Source organism: Mobula birostris, chromosome 7 (genome assembly GCF_030028105.1).
Source record: "Mobula birostris isolate sMobBir1 chromosome 7, sMobBir1.hap1, whole genome shotgun sequence".
Classification (NCBI taxonomy): Eukaryota; Metazoa; Chordata; class Chondrichthyes; order Myliobatiformes; family Myliobatidae; genus Mobula; species Mobula birostris.
The window spans coordinates 104,090,497-104,110,445 of NC_092376.1; the positions used below are offsets into that span (position 1 = coordinate 104,090,497).

Sequence of the window (19,949 nt, forward strand, 5' to 3'; positions counted from 1 at the left end):
AAGTATGTGAAGAGCAAGAGGATAAGATGTGAGAGAATAGGACCAATCAAGTGTGACACTGGAAAAGTGTGTATGGAACCGGAAGAGATAGCAGAGGTACTTAATGAGTACTTTGCTTCAGTATTCACATGTTGAAGAAAAGGCTGAGTTCACTCAAAATATTCTTATAAGACATGCTTCCCAATCCAGGCAACATCCTTGTAAATCTCCTTTGCACCGTTTCTATGGTTTCACATCCTTTCGATAGTGAGGTGACCAGAACTGAGCACAGTACTCCAAGTGGGGTCTGACCAGGATCCTATATAGCTGCAGCATTACCTCTCGGCTCCTAAATTCAATCCCATGATTGATGAAGGTCAGTGCACCGTATGCTTTCTTAACCACACAGTTAACCTGCGCAGCAGCCTTGGGTGTCCTATAGACTGGAATCCTCCACACTGCCAAGAGTCTTACCATTAATGCTATATTCTGTCATCATATTTGACCTACCAAGATGAACCACCTCACACTTATCTGGGTTGAACTCCATCTGACACTTCTCAGCCCAGTTTTGCATCCTGTCAGTGTCCCGCTGTAACCTCTGACAGCCCTCCACACTAACAACAACACACCCAACCTTTGTGTCATCGTCAAATTTACAAACCCATCCCTCCACTTCTTCATCCAGGTCATTTATAAAAATCACGAAGAGTAAGGGTCCCAGAATAGATCTCTGAGGCACACCACTAGTGACCAACATCCATGCAGAATATGACCCGTCTACAACTCTTTGCCTTCTGTGGGCAAGCCAGTTCTGGATCCCCAAAGCAGTGTCCCCTTGGATCCCATGGGGCAAGTACAAGCTCCTTACAGGCAGTGGCAGGAGCTGAGCCTGCATTGCCTGTACTGTAAAGCGTTGTGCTAACCACTATACTACCGTGCCACCCCAAATTTGCCCATTTAATAGAATTGGTAAAAGATGTAGTGGGGAGTGGATGTCTTTCCCTTGGAATTGCTAGATCAGGAACTTTGTACTTTAAAAGGGACAGAAGCTTGAGAATGAGAAACTTGCAGCTTTGATTCCTTTTTCAAAGATGCAACGGATACACCTTATGTGCATCTCAGTCCATCTTGACCATCACACCAGGGCGACAGCAATGCCATTTTCTTGGCTCTTCATTCAGCTTTGGAACACCTGGTTAAAGAAGATGCATAGATTATGATGCTCTTCATTGACTACAGCTCAACATTGAACACCATCATTCCCTCGACAGCAACAAAACCTGGGGCTTGATACATTCATGTGCAACTGGATCCTCTATTTCTTTGCTGGCTGACCCCAGTTAGTACAGACTGACAATAGTATCTCCACCATACTTACCACTAGCAGAGGTGCACCACGGCTATGTGCTTGGTGCCCAGCTGTACTCACTTTATACTTGTGATTGTGTGGCCAAATACAGCTCCAATCCTGTCTTTAACTTTGCTGATGACACCACTGTTGTTGGCTGAATCAAATGAGGTTACAAGTTAGAATATAGAAGGGAGATTAAACATCTGGTTGAGTGTTGCCACAGCAAGAACCTGTCACACAATGTCAGCAAAATGAAAGAGCTGATTATCGACTATAGGAGGACGAAGCCGGAGGTCTTTGAGCTAGTCATCATTAGGGGAACAGAGGTAGAGAGGATCAGTATCTTCAACTTCCTTGGCATCAACATATCAGAGAATCGGATGTCATGGGTCCAACACTTGTGTCATCACAAAGATGGAATGACAGCACCTCCACTTTCTTTGAAGTTTGTGTAGATTCGGCATGTCACTAAAAACTTTGACGAATATTTCTAGATGCACAATGCTGAGAATCCTAACTGTTTGCAACATGCCCTGGTATGGAGCCACCAATGCCCTACGGTGGAAGAGACTTCCTAAGTGGTGGGTACATCACAGGCAAAGCCCTCCCCAACATTGAATGTATTTTCTGTACATGGAGCACTGCCACAAGAAAGCAGCATCTATCATCAGAGACAACCACCATCAGTCCCTCTGCTCACTACTACCATCGGGGAGGAGGTGCAGAAGCCTTAGGTCCCAAACCGCCAGTTTCAGGAACAGTTATTACCCTATAAACATCAGGCTCCTGAACCAACGTGATAACTTCATTCACCACTGTTTTGAACTGATTCTACAACCTACAGATTCACTTTCAAGGATTCTTTACAACTCATGTTCACACTTATTATTTTATTTACACAGTTTGTCTTTTTCCATTGGTGTTTGTCAGTTTTTATCTAGTTAGTTTTTGATAAAATTCTATTGTGCTTTTTTTTTTCCCCCTGTAAAATCACTATGCAAGAAAATGAATCTTGGGACATTCAGTATATAGGTTTCAAGGGTATATTTAACATCAGAGAAATGTATATAATAGTCATAGTCATACTTTATTGATCCGGGGGTAATTGGTTTTCGTTACAGTTGCACCATAAATAATAAATAGTAATAGGACCATAAATAGTTAAATAGTAATGTGTAAATTATACCAGTAAATTATGAATAAGTCCAGGACCAGCCTATCGGCTCAGGGTGTCTGACCCTCCAAGGGAGGAGTTGTAAAGTTTGATGGCCACAGGCAGGAATGACTTCCTATGACGCTCTGTGCTGCATCTCGGAGGAATGAGTCTCTGGCTGAATGTACTTCTGTGCCCACCCAGTACATTATGTAGTGAATGGGAGGCATTGACCAAGATAGCATGCAACTTAGACAGCATCCTCTTTTCAGACACCACCGTGAGAGAGTCCAGTTCCATCCCTACAACATCACTGGCCTTACGAATGAGTTTGTTGATTCTGTTGGTGTCTGCTACACTCAGCCTGCTGCCCCAGCACACAACAGCAAACATGATAGCACTGGCATCAGTGCTATCATCCTGAAGTGCTTTTTCTTCGCATATAGTAACATTATATGAACTTTGATAATAAATTTACTTGGAACTTTGAGATTGGGCAGGGTCACCTTATATTACAGATTTATATGGTCCTGAGACTGAGTAATCTTGAAAGGTTTCTTTCCATATAGAAGGATTTGCCAACTTGTGGTAACTTTTTCAGCATATTGAATGGTGGATAAAACAATGGGAGTGTCTGCTGGTAGTGGAATGTGCAGTATTATGGAATACTATTTTATTATATTTAATGGTACATGTATTTCATTTTTTGTTACTGATCTGACTTGTCATTCTTCTGTTGTAATCAGCTGTTTTACTAATTTCAATGTGCTTTTGTTGCTGCATTTGTTATGTATTTCAGTGATAGTGAGGAAGAAAGAAAATCCAGGAACAATGGCAAAATTGGGAAATCTGAATACAAGGATAACGAAGAGACAGTGACGACCAAATCAGTCCATATCACCCAAGCAACAGAAACCATAACCACTCGGCATAAACGTTCAGGGGTGCCTTCCAAAACTGTTGACCTCGGTGCGGCGGCGCATTACACAGGAGACAGTCCCAGTTCAGCAGTAAATTCTGCTGCAAAGGTGGGGAGCTGCAAATCTAGAAACTTCACCTTACAAGGTCTGGGTATTTGTGCTTTGATTCTTGCTAAATTGTTTATTTAGTGCCTGTAATAGAACCTCCTTTCACCCAAGGCAGTCTGTTTGCACATCATGTTACTCATTGCCTCTCACTTCCTATGATTTAAGGCAGTACAACAGATTTAAAGTTTCTGCTCAATTCTCTTAGAATTTACCATAATGAAATATATCAATTTTCTCTGCAATAACTAGTTAATTACTTTGAAATATATGCAGTGGTACTAGAAGGTTTGTGAACACTGTAGATTTTTCTCTATTTCTGCAGAAATGTGACCTAAAATTTGATCAGATCTTCACATTAAGTCCTAAGACTAGAAAAACAGAACCCAATTAAATAACACGAAAAATTATAAACACGAATTCTGCAGATGCTGGAAATTCAAGCAACACACATCAAAGTTGCTGGTGAACGCAGCAGGCCAGGCAGCATCTCTAGGAAGAGGTACAGTCGACGCTTCAGGCGAGACCCTTCGTCAAGACTAACTGAAGGAAGAGCTAGTAAGAGATTTGAAAGTGGGAGGGGGAGATCCAAAATGATAGGAGAAGACAGGAGGGGGAGGGATGGAGCCAAGAGCTGGACAAGTGATTGGCAGAAGGGATATGAGAGGATCATGGGACACGAGGCCCAGGGAGAAGGAAAAGTGGGAGGGGGGAGAAAAACCCAGAGGATGGGCAAGGGGTATAGTGAGAGGGACAGAGGGAGAAAAAGGAGAGAGAGAGAAAGAATGTGTGTATATAAATAAATAACGGATGGGGTACGAGAGGGAGGTGGGGCATTAGCGGAAGTTTGAGAAGTCAATGTCCATGCCATCAGGTTGGAGGCTACCCAGACGGAATATAAGGTGTTGTTCCTCCAACCTGAGTGTGTTGAGTCTGGGTAGCGTCCAACCTGATGGCATGAACATTGACTTCTCTAACTTCTGCTAATGCCCTACCTCCCTATCGTACCCCATCTGTTATTTATTTATATACACACATTCTTTCTCTCTCTCTCTTTCTCCCTCTGTCCCTCTGAATGTACCCCTTGCCCATCCTCTGGGTTTTCCCCCCCTCCCCCTTTTCCTTCTCCCTGGGCCTCCTGTCCCATGATCCCCTCATATCCCTTTTGCCAATCACCTGTCCAGCTCTTGGCTCCATCCCTCCCCCTTGTGTCTTCTCCTATCATTTTGGATCTCCCTCTCCCCCTCCAATTTTCGAATCTCTTACTAGCTGTTCCTTCAGTTAGTCCTGACGAAGGGTCTTGGCCCTAAACGTCGACTGTACCTCTTCCTAGAGATGTTGCCTGGCCTGCTGCATCACCAGCAACTTTGATGTGTGTTACACAAAAAATTATACTTGTTCATTTACCTATTGAGAAAAATGATCAAATATTTGTTGGGAAAAATGCATGAACCGCTGGGGTAATGCCTTCTACAAAAGTTATGTGGAATTACTGGTTCCAGTTAATGAGATGAGATTGGAGGTGTGGGTTGTAGAGGTGCCTGCCCTACTTTTCTTTTAAAAAAAGCATACAAAGTCAGGTTATTGACAGAGCCTGCTCTTCTCAAGAAAGATGTGTTTATGTGCACCATGCCATGATCAAAACAACTTTCACAGGACCTTAGAAGAAGAATTGTAGAGATACTTCAAGCTGGATAAGGCTACAAAAGCATTTCTAAAGACCTGAGTGTTCATCAGTCTGCAGTAAGAGAAATTGCACACAAATGGAGGAAATTCAGTACTGTTGCTTCTCTCCTTAAGAGTGGGTATCATGCAAAGATCACACCAAAAGCACAACGTGCAATGCTGAAGTAGGTGAAAAAGAACCCAAGGGTAACAGCAGAAGACCTACAGAAATCTCTAGACCGTGTTAATGTCTTTGTTTATGTGTCTACTATAAGAAAAACACTGAACAGGAATGGTGTTCCTGGAAGGACACCACAGAGGAAACCACTGTTCTCCAAAAAAAAACATTGCTGCCTGTCTCAAGTTTGCAGAAGACCACCTGGATGTTCTACAACACTTCTGGGACAAGGTTCTATGGACAGATGAGACAAAACTTAAACTTCTTGGCATTGCTATGTTTGGAGGAAAAGTGCACTGTACACCAATACCAAAACCTCATCCCAGCTGTGAAGCATCATGCTTTGGGGCTGCTTTGCTGCTTCAGGGCCTGAACAGCTTGCGATCATTGAGGGAACAATGAATTCAAAATTGTATCAAGACGTTTTACAGGAGAATGTCAGGGCAGCAGGCTGATACCAGAAGATTAATAGAAGTTGGAGAATGCAACAAGATAATGATCCTAAGGACAAGAGTAAATCAACAACAAAATAGTTTAAGAAGAAGAAAATTCGTGTTTAATCTTCGTGACCTTAATCTTATAGAAACATTGTGAAAGGACCTGAAGCAAGCAGTTCCTGCAGGGAAGCCCACCAACATTCCATAGTTGAAATCAGTTTTGTAAGGAGGTCTAAAATTCCTTCAAACTGATGTACAGAACTGATCAACAGTTACTAGAAACATTTGGTTGAAGTTATTGCTGTATAAGGGGGTGGGGGTGGTCACAGCAGTTACTGAAAGCAAAGGTTCACATACTTTTTTCCAACAAATACATGTAAATATTGGATCATTTTTCTCAATAAATACATGAACGAGTATAAAGTTTTTGTGTTATTTAATTGGGTTCTCTTTACCTTGCTTTATGACTTGTGTGAAGATCTGATCACATTTTTGGTCATATTTATGCAGAAATAGAAAAAGTTTCTAGCACCACTGTAAAGATACTGTTGGCTAAACTGAAATAATTATATTTATGTAAATTGTACCTCCATTCATTGGAGATAAATTGAATATTATTACTCTCCTCTAATATCTGCCAAGTCATAATGGTGGGATAATAGTCTTCTCGACCTTTTTCAGCTTTTCAGTCTTCACGTGTCAATGTCTCAGTGTGTTGATAACCAGTACCACTGCCTCAGGAGTACAACCTTGAGCTAAATGAGCTCACTTGCAAGTTGGGACATTCTTGGGCTAACTACTGTAACAGTAGCTGTGAGTGCAGAAATGTGTATTTTGTTGTGCCTTTAGAGTGTCTGCATCATGATTCTCAGCATGAGGGTCTTTTAACAAAGGTTGTTTTGTGTAGGTGGTAATTTTTTTTCTCTGTATCCTGTGCTTCTGGACTTGCTGTTTCATCCACCACTAAAGGGACAGGTACATCAGTGTCACTCCTCCCTACCCCCTCCCAGTTGTTTTGCTAATGTACTTTAGGATTAGAGATGGGTGAGGGGAATGTTAAAACATTTTCGTTTTCACTTTGTTTAACATCTGTCTGCCACTATGCCTGAGATTGCCTTTACAGTTTGTGCAATGCATCTTCCAGTTCAATTCTTCATCATCCTGTGTCACTTTTTTTTAAAACTATAATAGATTGGAATGTGAACAACACCACCTGTCCTGCATTTATTGCATTATTGCCCTGAAAGCATTCAGAAGGTCATTTAAAAAAAAACTGTTGGATTATTACAATACGTCGGCAGCTTTTGTGATTATTTCCATGTGAATGATTGGATTTACTAAATTTCATTTCCCAATTTGCCATGGGTTGAACTTTCAGCTTGTGGATTGCTAATTATGATTTTAAGCCAAATTTTCAAAAGGAAGTTCTTTTCAATATTAATGTAATATTTAAATTTTGTGCATAAATAATTGCAGTAAGCCCTAGTGATTCGCCATGAGTGCTAGATTTGTGTTGGCTCATTACTTAATGTGTGAGTGATTTGGGTAAATATTACTGATTGGCATTGCAGACTGTTTATCCACAGTTCTTTCTGCAAGAATTACTTTAAGTCTGTCATTCATTAAATCAAATCAATATTCCTATGATTGGGAGATTTGTTGTATGACATGGGTTGTCTTTGCTAATGAATTTTATTTGTTTAGCTTTCTTTTAGTATGTCTATTCATCTTAGTTCTGCAAGTGCAATTTATGAATTAATACAATCATGGTAAATAGTAATTGTAACTGAATGAAATTTTTATGCTGCATCCACTCAGGTATTTGTGGAACTAAACTGATTTTGTCTTAAGCTTTTGTGTTAGATGAGAACATTTTGCTTTGTTCAGTGGTATAAGTGGTAGGAGTCACTTGAAGTAAACTGAGTCATGAGCTTCACATACAGAAATGATTGTGCATTGTTAGTCATAACACTGCTTTTGCCATCTTTAGCTTCTCTTGTGCTGTTTGACTTTGCAGATCTAATAGATAATGTTTTGTTTCTCAATCATTTCTTCCAGATAAGATGATTGCAAATTTACTCCTTCTCCCAAGGGGTAGGGTTATTCTTTTTACATCCATTATCATCTTTCTGGCAATCTCACCATGAATTCATTGAATCTCGTCAAATGGAAAGCTTCTTTTATTGAAGCTGATTATTTTCCCCATAAAATGTAGCTCGTTAAAAGGAAAACAGATGCAAATGACTGCCAATAAATTCCACATTTGTGAAAACTGAATTCAGTCGGGGGAAGAACATAAGATAGGAATCAATATGAAGTAATTTTGATTCTTGTATTGCCTTAGCCAAAATTAATTGGTGATTACAAGACATTTACCATCATTGCCTGCTTTTGTACTTTCAACTATGGCTGTTATAGGAAATGTGGAAACAGGTATAGGCCATATAGCCAAAACTACCTGCCATGGTTTCAAGAAAATGATGGCTGATTTGATTTTTCCAGTTCTGGACTGAGTCAGAGGTTGCCCCATATCTCCTGGCTCGTGGTCCAAAAATATGACCATCCAGCCTTGCGTATATTATTTTATTCAGGCGCCATAGCTTTTCAGGTAGAGAATTCCAAAGTTTTTTATGATTCACGAAAAACCAATTTCTATCATAAATGCATGATGACATTTTCTGTAATTTTCTCTCCTAGATGTAGATCTCCTTTGAAAGATTACCCTGTCAAGCTTCCTCAGAAACTTGTGTTTCAATAATGTCACCTATCATTCTTCTTAACTCAAATTAATATCAGCCTAACCAGCTCCACTATTCCCCATTAAAATACCTTCATCCTAGAAATTCTAGCGAACTTTCTTTGAGCTTCCTGCATTTTCAATATTAATATATATTTCTTTAACTTTGGAAGTCCATTGTTCCAAGCATGGTCTTATTAATGCCCTGTACAGTTGTAGCAAGATTTCCCTTTTACATCTTAATTGTCTTGTAGTAATGGTCAAAGTTGCTAGCTACTTGCTATATCAGCATGCTAACTTTCTGCAGAAATATTCTGTAATCTTTCTTCATGCAAGCAATCTCCTGCCAAAGAAATCTACTATGCACAATAGGATACATAATCAGAGAACTGAGATGCTTTGATTGTCTGTTATGAAATAAAAAACAGAAAATGTTTGAAGTATTTAGATTAGAGAAAATCTTTGCAGGGAGAAAAGCAGTCAATGTTTTATGTCACTGATCTCTACTGCCTCACCTCAGTATTTCTGGTATTTTTGTTGTTTTAAGATTCTTGTGATCTGTGGTGTTTTCCTTTTGCCACAGCTGAAATGTGGGTCTCTACTGCTACCTGCTGGATGTTTTAAGATGCATCACCAGAAATTGTAATTAGAAGCATGTTGTTTCTGAACACTTTGGTAGTGTTTACACTGGATTTTGCATCATAATGAATTTAAGCAATATTGAACACTATTCTCTATTAAATAGGGATAGTTCACAAAATACTTACAATCCATGAAGGCATTCAGCAAATGTGTTTGAAATGAAAAAATGGAATAATCCACACAAATCTGTGGTTCTTTGAAAGTATAGCTTTTCCCCCATTTTGCCTACTGTCCAGAAATTAGAGAAGAGGTAGTGAGGACCATTTCACTAGTACAGGAGATGCTCATAAGACTGTTGTGTGCTGTGAATGTGAATTTAAGGACTTTTTTTCTATAACAGCGTTTTATAATGCAAAGTCCACTAAGCTCGTAAAATTATTTGGATTGGTTTTGTCTCAATCTGTTGGGCATATGCAGGGCAAGTAATCAGTAAGGCCTCCAGGGCTTTTTATGTCATGGTGCAGAATTTGTGCAGTATATCACCTTCAGTTGAAATTCATAAGGGTTTTTTTTTGCTGTTGCTTCTTGTCAGATGACTTGTCTTGCATTCATTTTACAATAGTATTAGACTTATTTTCGTGTTGAAGTTTAAAAACAAAGGAAGCTAGAAAATGTGCATCAGATTTATAATTGTACCCCAATGGTTTAGCCTTTTCTGCTGACTTATACTGTTGTTTAAACTAGTGAAGAGTTTTCAATGATCCTTTATGCACATTTTCAATCTAAATGAGGACTTCATTTGCCAACAGATAATGAAATGTTGAGTTCATTTTAAAATAATTTGGTAATTTATAGTAGTAATTCACAAGGATCTTCACAGAGAAATTAACCTAGTATTGAACTCAAGGGAAATTTATTGGTTATATTGTGATCTTAAAGCAGGAGTGCACAAACTTCTTGCCTTTTATGCACTACATTAACCTATAGTTTGGATTCTTGAATTATTTATTTCCATTGATTATCTGTCTAACATTGCATTTCCAATAACTATTTCCAAAGTAGCAAACTAGGAAGATGTAACTGGGGCTATTTTGTTAGCGTTTCAAGAACTTAGAGTTCTGGAACTGAATAAAAATGGCGGAGGGCCTTTATGGTAGATACCACAATGCCATGGAGGTCCATTGTATTTTAATGGTATTCAACAAATACCAAGTAATTGGAACTAGAGAAATTATTGTCTTTTCTGATACTGTGTAGTCCCTGAAATAATACTACTTGCCAGTTTTACTATATAATGTCATGCAGAATGGTCCTTAAGATTCCTGATTTTCAAAATATTATGCAAGAAATATTATCCTTAACCTTTTAACAGTGATAGCTACTCAAAAGGAAAGCAACATCACTTAATCTTTTGGGTGAGGCAGTGTTAAGTCAGTGATCTGAGTTCATATTATCCTGTGGCATTTAACTTTGTTAATAATCTGGGAACTGTTTTTCAATTTAAAAAAAAAACTTAGTTTTCTAGTCATCATTAAAGAACAAGATGGGTTTTAATGATATCAGTGCCCTTCTGAGAAAGGTGTCTGTGCCATCCCTTTGTGGTTTGGTATGTATGTAACTCCAGACCTACAGCAATGTGATTTTATAATGGCATCATAGGCTAACCACTCTGTTTAGGGGCGTTTATAGCAGGACAATTAATGCTGATCTTGCTGGTGATATCCTGAAAACAAATAAATATTTCTCGGTGTACAATAACAGAAAACAGGTTCCTACACTTAAGAATCTAATTGTTTTGACTTTGATGGGTTTGTGTCTTACTGTCTCTGGTTTGTTTCCTCCTCCTCCTCCTCTTAGGTCTCAGCACCAAGCACAGTTAACAGCAAGTCATCAAATAACCTAGTGGACCTACTATTCGACACAGGATTTGAATCTAATCAGATTACCTCCACAGGTAATGTTTGACTGTTCTTTTTGTACCTGAGCCTGCCTTGAATAGCAACAATGACCAATTAAGTTATCAGAGACATTTTCTTGAGGCATCTGACTATTTCTTATCCAGAAGCTATTGGCACATGTGCCAGTTTCCAATCATCATATTGATTGGGCCACTGCACCTGCTGCATGCTTCTAACAATTCTACCCTGTTTTTAATTAAAACTTGTTACCTCAGAATCATTTGTCCCCTGAAAAAAACAGGTATCCAGCCAAAACGAGAAATTAATTAGACATACACAAAATCTGCATTATGACTGCTAACTTCCTAACAGTGTGCTATTTTGAAAGCTATTTCCTATTTCATTTATATGGATCACAGTTGTGCATATATATATTTTTTAAAAGTCTGCATTGTTATGATAACAACTATGCAAACCTTTCCCTACCTCCTGTTTCACAGTAGAGGAAATATATATCTTAACTGCTGCTGTGTGTGAAGGTCTTCTGACTTAGTATAAACTGGGGATTAAAACTAATCTTTTGAATTGGTCTTTTTTTTTTATAGCCAAGTTTTTTTTTTCTATGAAGTCCAGATATTTTGTAGACTTCCAATTTTTAAACAAAAACACTTAGTAACAATTTATGACCTTCTATGATAACAGGTTGAATTCCTACTTAGCTGCTCAATTTTTTATACTGTATTAGCTTGTGGAAGGTTAAATCCATTAATTGTTCAGTAAATCTTAGAGGTAAAGTATGGCATATGTTGGAAATCTGAAATAAACATAGGAAATATTCAGCAGACTGGACAGGATTTGTGGAGACAGAAAGGGTTAAAGTTTGATGACTGTCCATCAAAGTAGACTTTGCAGGATATAGTCTCTGGATGAGTGGTCCAGCACCGTATTTGCTACTATAATATCTTAAAGGCTTTGCTGCATCCCTAAGGATGTGGCTTGAGGCTGCTCGGCTGGAAGTGAAATATGGTGGAGTAGAGGGAAAGGCAAGCTGTGGGAAATTTTGTAGTGGAGCATTTACAAAATGATGAGCGTCACACAAGAAGATAATCACTATTTTAAAACATCTAATTCATCTTACAACCTATTGTTATAGATAGATTGAGTAAGGCTGGTAATGGGTTTCTGTAATCAGTTTTGAGGTAAGCAAAATATTGTTCAGAGTCAAAACTAAATAAAAGTGCAGAATTAGTTAAAATTATAGTATCCCTTTCACCTGCCAATGCAGCCGACTCTTGCATAATCAGCCAGCAAGGCATCATATAAAGCATTTACATTTGTAGTGAGATGACAAATTGTGTAAGAAACAATGGAAGACTCTTTAAGACTAATCAACTCATTATACCACACATGCACTTGAAAAGACATTCTGATTTGACATATCATTGCTCCTGAGCTATTCATACAAGAGTCATATTGCATTGAAGTAACTAATCTGTTAAAGTGTGGCAGATGGGCTGGGTATCTTGCAGCTATCTGATGGCTTTTTAGAAAATGTACCAGATGTTGGACATTGTCCCCCTGTGCACATGATGGGTGTACAGATGTTTCTTTCCCACCTGAGTGGTTCATAAGCACTGCAGGCAAAGATGATGTGTCACTATTCATCGAAACTGGATATTATAGTTTGGGCAAAACCTGGATATTAAGTCCTGAATATAATTTATATCTTCCCACTTTTTAAGGTAAATTATAATATGCATGAGGAAAAAATGTAGTTCAATTGTTATCTCTGGATGTTTTAAATTGTTTCTAATTAGCGCCTGAGCATTGAAAATAGTTGGATTTCAGTATTGAAGCTCTGGGTTTGGGGAGGGAGGAGTGGCTGAGGTGTGCACAGGATCATTTCTTACAGCATTTAAACATAACTTTTTTTAAAAGGTGTAGAATTTATGTAAATTATTTGCAAGTTTTGGCATCACAGATGTGAGATGCAATGCTACTCCCAAGTTTCAACTGCTGATTCAAAGCCTCAGATGGGACTAATTGGGGTTATATATTGTCCAGTGATCAGCTCTTAAATAATCAAAATTCAATTCCTGGGTTAATGAGTTTACAGATCTTGGCAAATTAGTGCTTAATTCAACTCAAATCTTATATTCTGAGAGCACAAGAAAATATGATCAGTAGGAGGCCACTCAGCCCCTCAAGCCTCTCAAGTCTATCCCACTATTCAATGTAATCATGGTCATTTGTTCAGCAATCACTCGTGCCAGTATAGTTGCAGCAACATTATTTGGGTATACTGTGATGCTTTGGTTTGTACTCAACACCAAAGTTTATGCTGTGTCAATGGTTGTTAGGCAAATTAATGGAAAACTTGCCTAACAAAGATCAGCAGTATGGGAGAGGGAAAGTTTTCAGGGAAGTTTCCTCAATCAGTACTTAGAAGTCCCAATTAGAGTATGGTACTAGATCTATTAGGGAATGAGACAGGGCAGGTGACAGAGGTTCCTGTAGGGGAAAACTGTATATCTAGTGATCATAATACCATTAGTTTCAAAGTAATTATGGAAAAGGAATGGTCTGGCCCTTGGGTTGAGTTCGTAAATTGGAGAAAGACCAATTTTGATGGTATCAGAAAGGATCTGGCAAGTGTGGATTTGGACAGGTTGATTTCTGGCAAAGTATACTTAGTAAGTGGGAGACCTTCAAAAGTGAAATTTTGAGAGCACAGGGTTTGTATGTTCCTGTCAGAATAAAGGGGAAGGATAACAGGATTACGTGACCTTGGTTTTCAAGAGATATTGTGGTGCTGGTTAAGAAAAAGAATGAGGTGCATAACACATATAGGCAGGCAGGAACAAATGAGATACTTGAGTTTAAGAAATGCAAGAGAATACTTAACAGGGAACACAGAAAGGTTAAATGAAAGCATAAGGTTGATCTGGCAGACAAGACGAAGGAGAATACTAAGGGCTTCTGGTGGTGGTTGTCTCTCAGGGTCGGACTAAACATGCAGTCATCTGTGGATATGCATATAGTTTTGGAGGCAGAAGGCCAAAGCACACATGCGGTTGCAGGTTGGACATGGAATGGCGGTTGTTAGAACAGGTGCATACACAGCTTTGTGGTGTCGGTCTCGTGCTGCTGCAAGGCGCTAATTTCGGTCATCCTCAAAGTCAGATGCAGCTTTTCTGGTCAGGGCGCGCCATGCAGCCCTGTCGGCTGCGGACTCCTCAAGTTGTTGAGGCTGGAGGTCTGCCCATTTGATGTACGATTTCAGATTGTCTTTGAATCTTTTCTTGGGGCGGCCCTGATTGCGACTGCCATGCTCAAGCTCACCGTAGAGCAGCTGCCTAGGGATTCTTGTTTCACCCGTGCGGATTACATGGCCAGTCCAGCGTAGCTGGACCTGGAGGATCCATGCCTCAATGCTTGTGCTGTTGGCTCTGTCAAGGACTTCCTGGTTGGTGATTCGGTCCTGCCATCGAGTCCTCATGATCGACTGCAGAGAGCGCATGTGAAACTGCTCCAGCTGTTTGATGTGCCTGCGGTACAGGGTTCAGGTTTCGCAGCCGTACAGGAGAGAGGTGAGGACCACAGCCTTGTACACCTTGAGCTTGGTTGAAAGCTGAATGTCCTTGTGCTCCAGAACTTTGACACGGGAGTTTCCCAAGTGCCTGGCTGGCTTTCTGGATCCTTGCTATGATCTCTTTGTCAAGGGATCCGTCACTGGAGATGGTGCTTCCTAGATACTTGAAGCTCTCCACATTCTTCAGGACAGTGCCGTCAATGGTGATGCATGGCTGAGGAGGGTAACTGTTTGGTGCAGGCTGTAGAAGAACCTCTGTCTTACCGAGGCTGATTGTCAGGCTGAACAGCTTTGAGGCTGCAGAGAACTTGTCGACAATCGTCTTCAGGTGGTTCTCCTGGTGGGCCATGAGGACACAGTCATCAGCAAACAGTGATGAGCCTCCTCAAAGTTTTGGTCTTTGCAGCATGGCATCTCAGGTCTGTCACGTACCCCGTGACGGGAATAAAGTACCAGCAGAAATAGAAAACACTTTGGTGTCCAGTATTGCTATTAACTAATATTTATTAGTAACTACACAATACAGTAATATAAATGTAGATAAATCAAACAGGTTAGCAATGATTATATAAAAGTGAGTGTGGAATATATATGAAAATCAAGCTTCTTCAAGTCTAGGGGTAAAAAGATACAGTCTTATGATGATGAGTAAAGTTCAGTTCAGTTCGTGGTATTGAGTTGAGTAGTGATGGAGAGAGAGGGAGAGGTTTGAGTCTTCAGGTGATCTTCTCGTTTTCCTCCTAAATCCTTTATAAGTTACCGATTGTGACCACAACAAAGGGGACCGGTTTTCTGTGATGGAGCTATCACCCAGGCAAGGGTGGACACATGGACAGCTCCCCACCAGTCAACCCCTTTCCTTTTCACTGCAAGAGCCACTGATCAATCCTCCAAAAACCCAGTTTTTCTGAGGGTGCGACAAAGCTCATTCAGTGTCCCAAAGCATGTGCCTGAGGTCTATCATCTGACCTATTTTATTTCAGGCAACACACATCAAAGTTGCTGGTGAACGCAGCAAGCCAGGCAGCATCCGGTACAGTCAACATTTCAGGCCGAGACCCTTCATCAGGACATGTTTCTATTTTATCTTCCCATGCTGAGCATCAACTGTCACTCAAATGACTCCTCCTTCCTTTGTCTGTGTAAGAAATGTAAGCAGGAAATGTCCTTGGGAAGTGTCAACACGCTGCCGAAAAATCATAACTTCGAGTGTCCAATAAATAACGCTGCCTTCGGTCACCGTAGCAACTTACGAGCTGCTCAGTGCTATCTCCAACTCAGCAGATATCCAAAAGTGAGCCAGTTCTTTCTCGTGCCTTAAAATGTCTGTCTGTCTGTCTCTGTCTCTCTCTCTCTCTCTCTTTTTCCCCCTCTACCCCTCCCTCCCCAAAAGCACAGTTAACAGGGGTAAACGAACACAGTTCATAGGGGTAATTCAGGACCCCGTCACAGGTCAAACATCCATCTGTCTAGGCGATATGTAAATACCCACGTCTAGGTCCTTAACAGCATGCTTCAGCACTTCGGTGAACAAGAGGTTGAAGAGCACTGGTGCTAGAACGCACCCTTGCTTCACGCCATTTGAGATGTTGAAAGTCTCAGATGGGAAACCATCTGAGAACACTTCTCCTGTCTTACCATCGTGGAGCAAGCGGATGAGTGTCATGAATTTCTGCAGGCAGCCAAGCTTTCTAAGGATGATCCACAGCGCATTTCTGTTGACCGTGTCAAACGCCTTCATCAGATCAATGAAGACAGAGTATAACATCATGTTCTGTTCCAGGCACTTCTACAGATATGTTAAAAGTAAAATGATAGCAAGGGAGAAAATTGATCCTCTGGAAGATCAGAGTTGAGATCTATGCAGAGCTGAAAGAGATGGATTTTTTTTCAACTATTTACTCAGGAGACAGTCTATAGCTGTGAAGCAGTGCAGCAGTGAGGTCCTGGGTGCTATAGAAATTGCAGAGGAGGAGGTCTTTGATGTCTTGAGGCAATTAAAGCTGGGAATAATCCCCTATTTAGCCATTGTATTTTCAGAAGTGAACTTCACATTTTCAGTGTATGCAATCTTAATGATAAAAAGATAGTAGGCTTCCTGTTCAACATATTAACATTTCACAGATCTATTTGCTGATCTATGTACTAATCAGTTTCTCAGAAAGTATACTGTTTTGCTGGCCCAACTTCAGGGTTACTGGGATACTTGCGTTTTGTATGATGAAATTATGTTTCTGGAACCAATCAGAACTGTTTATTTTTAAAAAGCTCCAGTTTCTAAAATGAATAGTTAGACTTTGAGGTATTAAATGGAGTGTGGGGATTTAATTGTCCTTTGATTAAATTTTTTTAAATTAGCATAAGATTTTTTTTTAAAGATTTTGGTTGCTTCTCTTTCAATTCATTCTCTTACTTTCTCATTTTACCCTATTTCTAGTTTTTAATTATTTTTTACATTTAATATTTGAGCAATAGAGCTGTCTATTATATATCGAGTTTTATTATTGAAAATACTAGTCTTTATTTCAATGGCACTAAAACTTGTCAATTTATTATGCTTCTGTGGAACTGAGGATTTTAACACTTAATGGAGGTTGTTGTCCAAAGGGTAAAGGCTGGTCAGTTAATACAATAATCCATTGTGTATTGTTTGGTTCCCGCTATTTATTTTGTCATATATAGGTTTTGATTAGATACAAGTGTAGTACAGTGATTAACAGTGTAGCAACCTCGAAACCTGGACCATTGATCCAGAGACATAAACTTGAATCCCATCGTACTCGAAGTTCATGTCAAACACCAGCCACATCAATATTAGATTAGTTCAATATGTCTTCAGAATAGGAATTTGTGGGCTTTGTTTGGTCTTCAGACCTGTTGATGTGATTGCTTCACACTGCCTTTTAAGGTTGATTAGCAAGCAGTGTAGCACAAAAGCCAGTTAGAGGGGATAATAAATGTTGACATTGCCACAAATGTAAATGAAAATGAACATATTGGTTGATTCTGTACACTAAGTTCATTTTCAGAACCAAGTGCTGAATATTTTCTTGATCAGGAATAGCAAACTAAAGTTAAATTCAGGTATATAGTGTAAGCTATCTTCCAATTATTATTCCAGGCTCTTAGCTTTTGGGCTTGCACTCTTAAGTTATTACTTGGTCTCTGTGGTATGAGCTTAAAGACTGCAGTTCACAGTCTGTTGGTTGTAGTTAACATTAGACACTTGGAAGAGAACTAAGACACCCTGACTAAAATAGACTTCCATTGGCAAATAATGCACGTTTTGGTATGGAAACATATGGCTTGAAACTAGAAATATTTACTTTCAAAAATGAAAACCCTTTTTCCGATATGTAGCCATTTTCAGTGTACTGTAGTACCCAACCAACATGTGCTAATTACCCCAAGAGTGGACATTTCTGATCACCAGCCAATCATTTGAGCCACAAAGGCACATGACAAAGAAGTGACCATACCCTGCAATTCATTTTACTGGTATTTGTAATGGCCTTCCTTTTTTTAAAAGAAAAGACTAGTTGGCACTTGGCGGTGTAAAACTTTTGTTTGACTTACAGGTGGGAAAGGTGAACAATTTGGAGGATTTGCAGACTTCTCCTCAGCAAATACCACACCAAGTAACTTCCCTTTGACACCAGGTACTGTACATTATTGCTGCCATGAGCTTGTATCAGAGATGCAAAATGCTATGCGTGTCTGAAATGATATAATGTTAATGTAATCAGGCAGTAGCTGCAGTTAGAGGCTTATGGATCAAAGAGATGATCCATCGGAGTGTTAAAGACCATTACAGTTGACAAGAAACAGTTGTTAAAGACAAAAAAAAACTTTCTTTACTTTTCCAAGGCTCTTATCATATGAGGTGAAATTGTTCTAAAATGGTAATTAGCTAAGATCACTGGTAAATTACTGGTATTGCAGCAGAGCCTAAAGTGATGAAGAATGAGGACCAGGATGTATAGAGGTGTAAGCTTTTAGAAGCTAATAATGAATGCTGACTTAATTGATTTTCATGTCTTGTACTTGGGTCTTGAGGCCATTTGACATGTTTCAATATGAAAGTGGTGTTAAATTTCAGAGCTTCACATCAACTTTCTCTCAGTTTATCTAGTGTTAAAATGGTATATTATGAGTCAATTATTTTAAAATAAAATGTTTTAATTAAGAAGCATAATTCATTATGTAGTGAAAACCCGACATGCACAATATAGAACACACATTAATCTACTGAAGTTCTGTGAATCCCATGGCTTTCAGCCAATATGGCTGAACACACATTCAGCAGTGCCTTCATTCTGTATCCCATTGTGCTCCTGATGCTCCATTCAACATTGATTTGAAAAATAAGGATGCAACTTAATCCATTTTAAGCCCGCTAGCGGATGTTTTTACGAATGTAATTTGTGTTAAGGAGAAAGTAAAAGAAAAGTAATTTAATGTTGGATGTGAAATTTAGTTTGAAAGATATGTGGGTTCCCCATGTTATGGAAGATCTGACTTGTGGGGATCAACTTTTGGACAGAAAAATGGTTTATTAAGTTTTGGAAAGTCAAGAGTATTAGTGATCATAAAGTCATTCTCTTTAGTTCCTGTAATAAGCTCTGTCGGACTACTCTTGTCATACTTGGAGTAGTCAGTGATTTGAAGCTGTGAGATTGTTTGCAGTCATGGTATTATTTGCCCCTGGAATAAGCTTCCACCTTTCTATTTAGTCCACCTTCAAGACTGGCCCTCCCACATTTGTAACAATTGCTTGAAATTCAGTTCATATGCTAGAGACCTTAAAAATACTTTTGAATCTTTTGATTTCTCTATTCCAGTGTTTTCTTGATTGGCTTCTTCCTCCCCCCCCCCCCCATAGACACTTGTGCGAATCCAAATCTCTCTATATTTTGCACCATCTTGTTCATCCATTGCTTCTGAACTGTTTGAATTAACGCTAGTTCCCAAAGCCTTAGTTTTCAAAATTATCCTCATTTTGAAATTCATAGTTATGTCCTCACAGCCCTTAAACTTTTGCCATCCTCTATACTTCTTCAGTTCTAGCATCTTAAACCTTCCCAATATTTTTAATAGCTTTACTGTAAAGTTTTGTGCCTGCAGCTGTTTGGCTCCAAATCTCTGGAATTATTGCCTAAGCATTTACCACTACTAGTTCTGCTTTAAGTTGCGTCATAACATTATCTTAGACCCAATGCTGAGTCTTCTCATTCAATAGAATTGTACCTCCTCTGTCATAACTGCATACCTGTCTTTTTCTTGCATTCCTGATAACTAGCTCTCTTGTGTGTTACTTTTACTTCATAGAGTCAGAGAGCACTACAACAT

The 19,949-nt window shown here is 39.3% G+C and overlaps 1 protein-coding gene across 2 annotated transcripts in view; it reads left to right on the forward strand.

Moving 5' to 3' along the window:
• The window catches only part of clint1a (clathrin interactor 1a), a 193,408-nt gene that overhangs the window by 129,212 nt on the left and 44,247 nt on the right, over positions 1–19,949 (forward strand). The window contains exons 7-9 of one of the 2 annotated variants that reach the window (XM_072263548.1): positions 3,286–3,514; positions 10,968–11,064; positions 18,179–18,259. In XM_072263548.1, coding sequence (XP_072119649.1) covers positions 3,286–3,514; positions 10,968–11,064; positions 18,179–18,259 — 407 coding nt within the window. The remainder of the gene's footprint in view (positions 1–3,285; positions 3,515–10,967; positions 11,065–18,178; positions 18,260–19,949) is intronic. The other variant, XM_072263549.1, reaches the window with a different exon arrangement.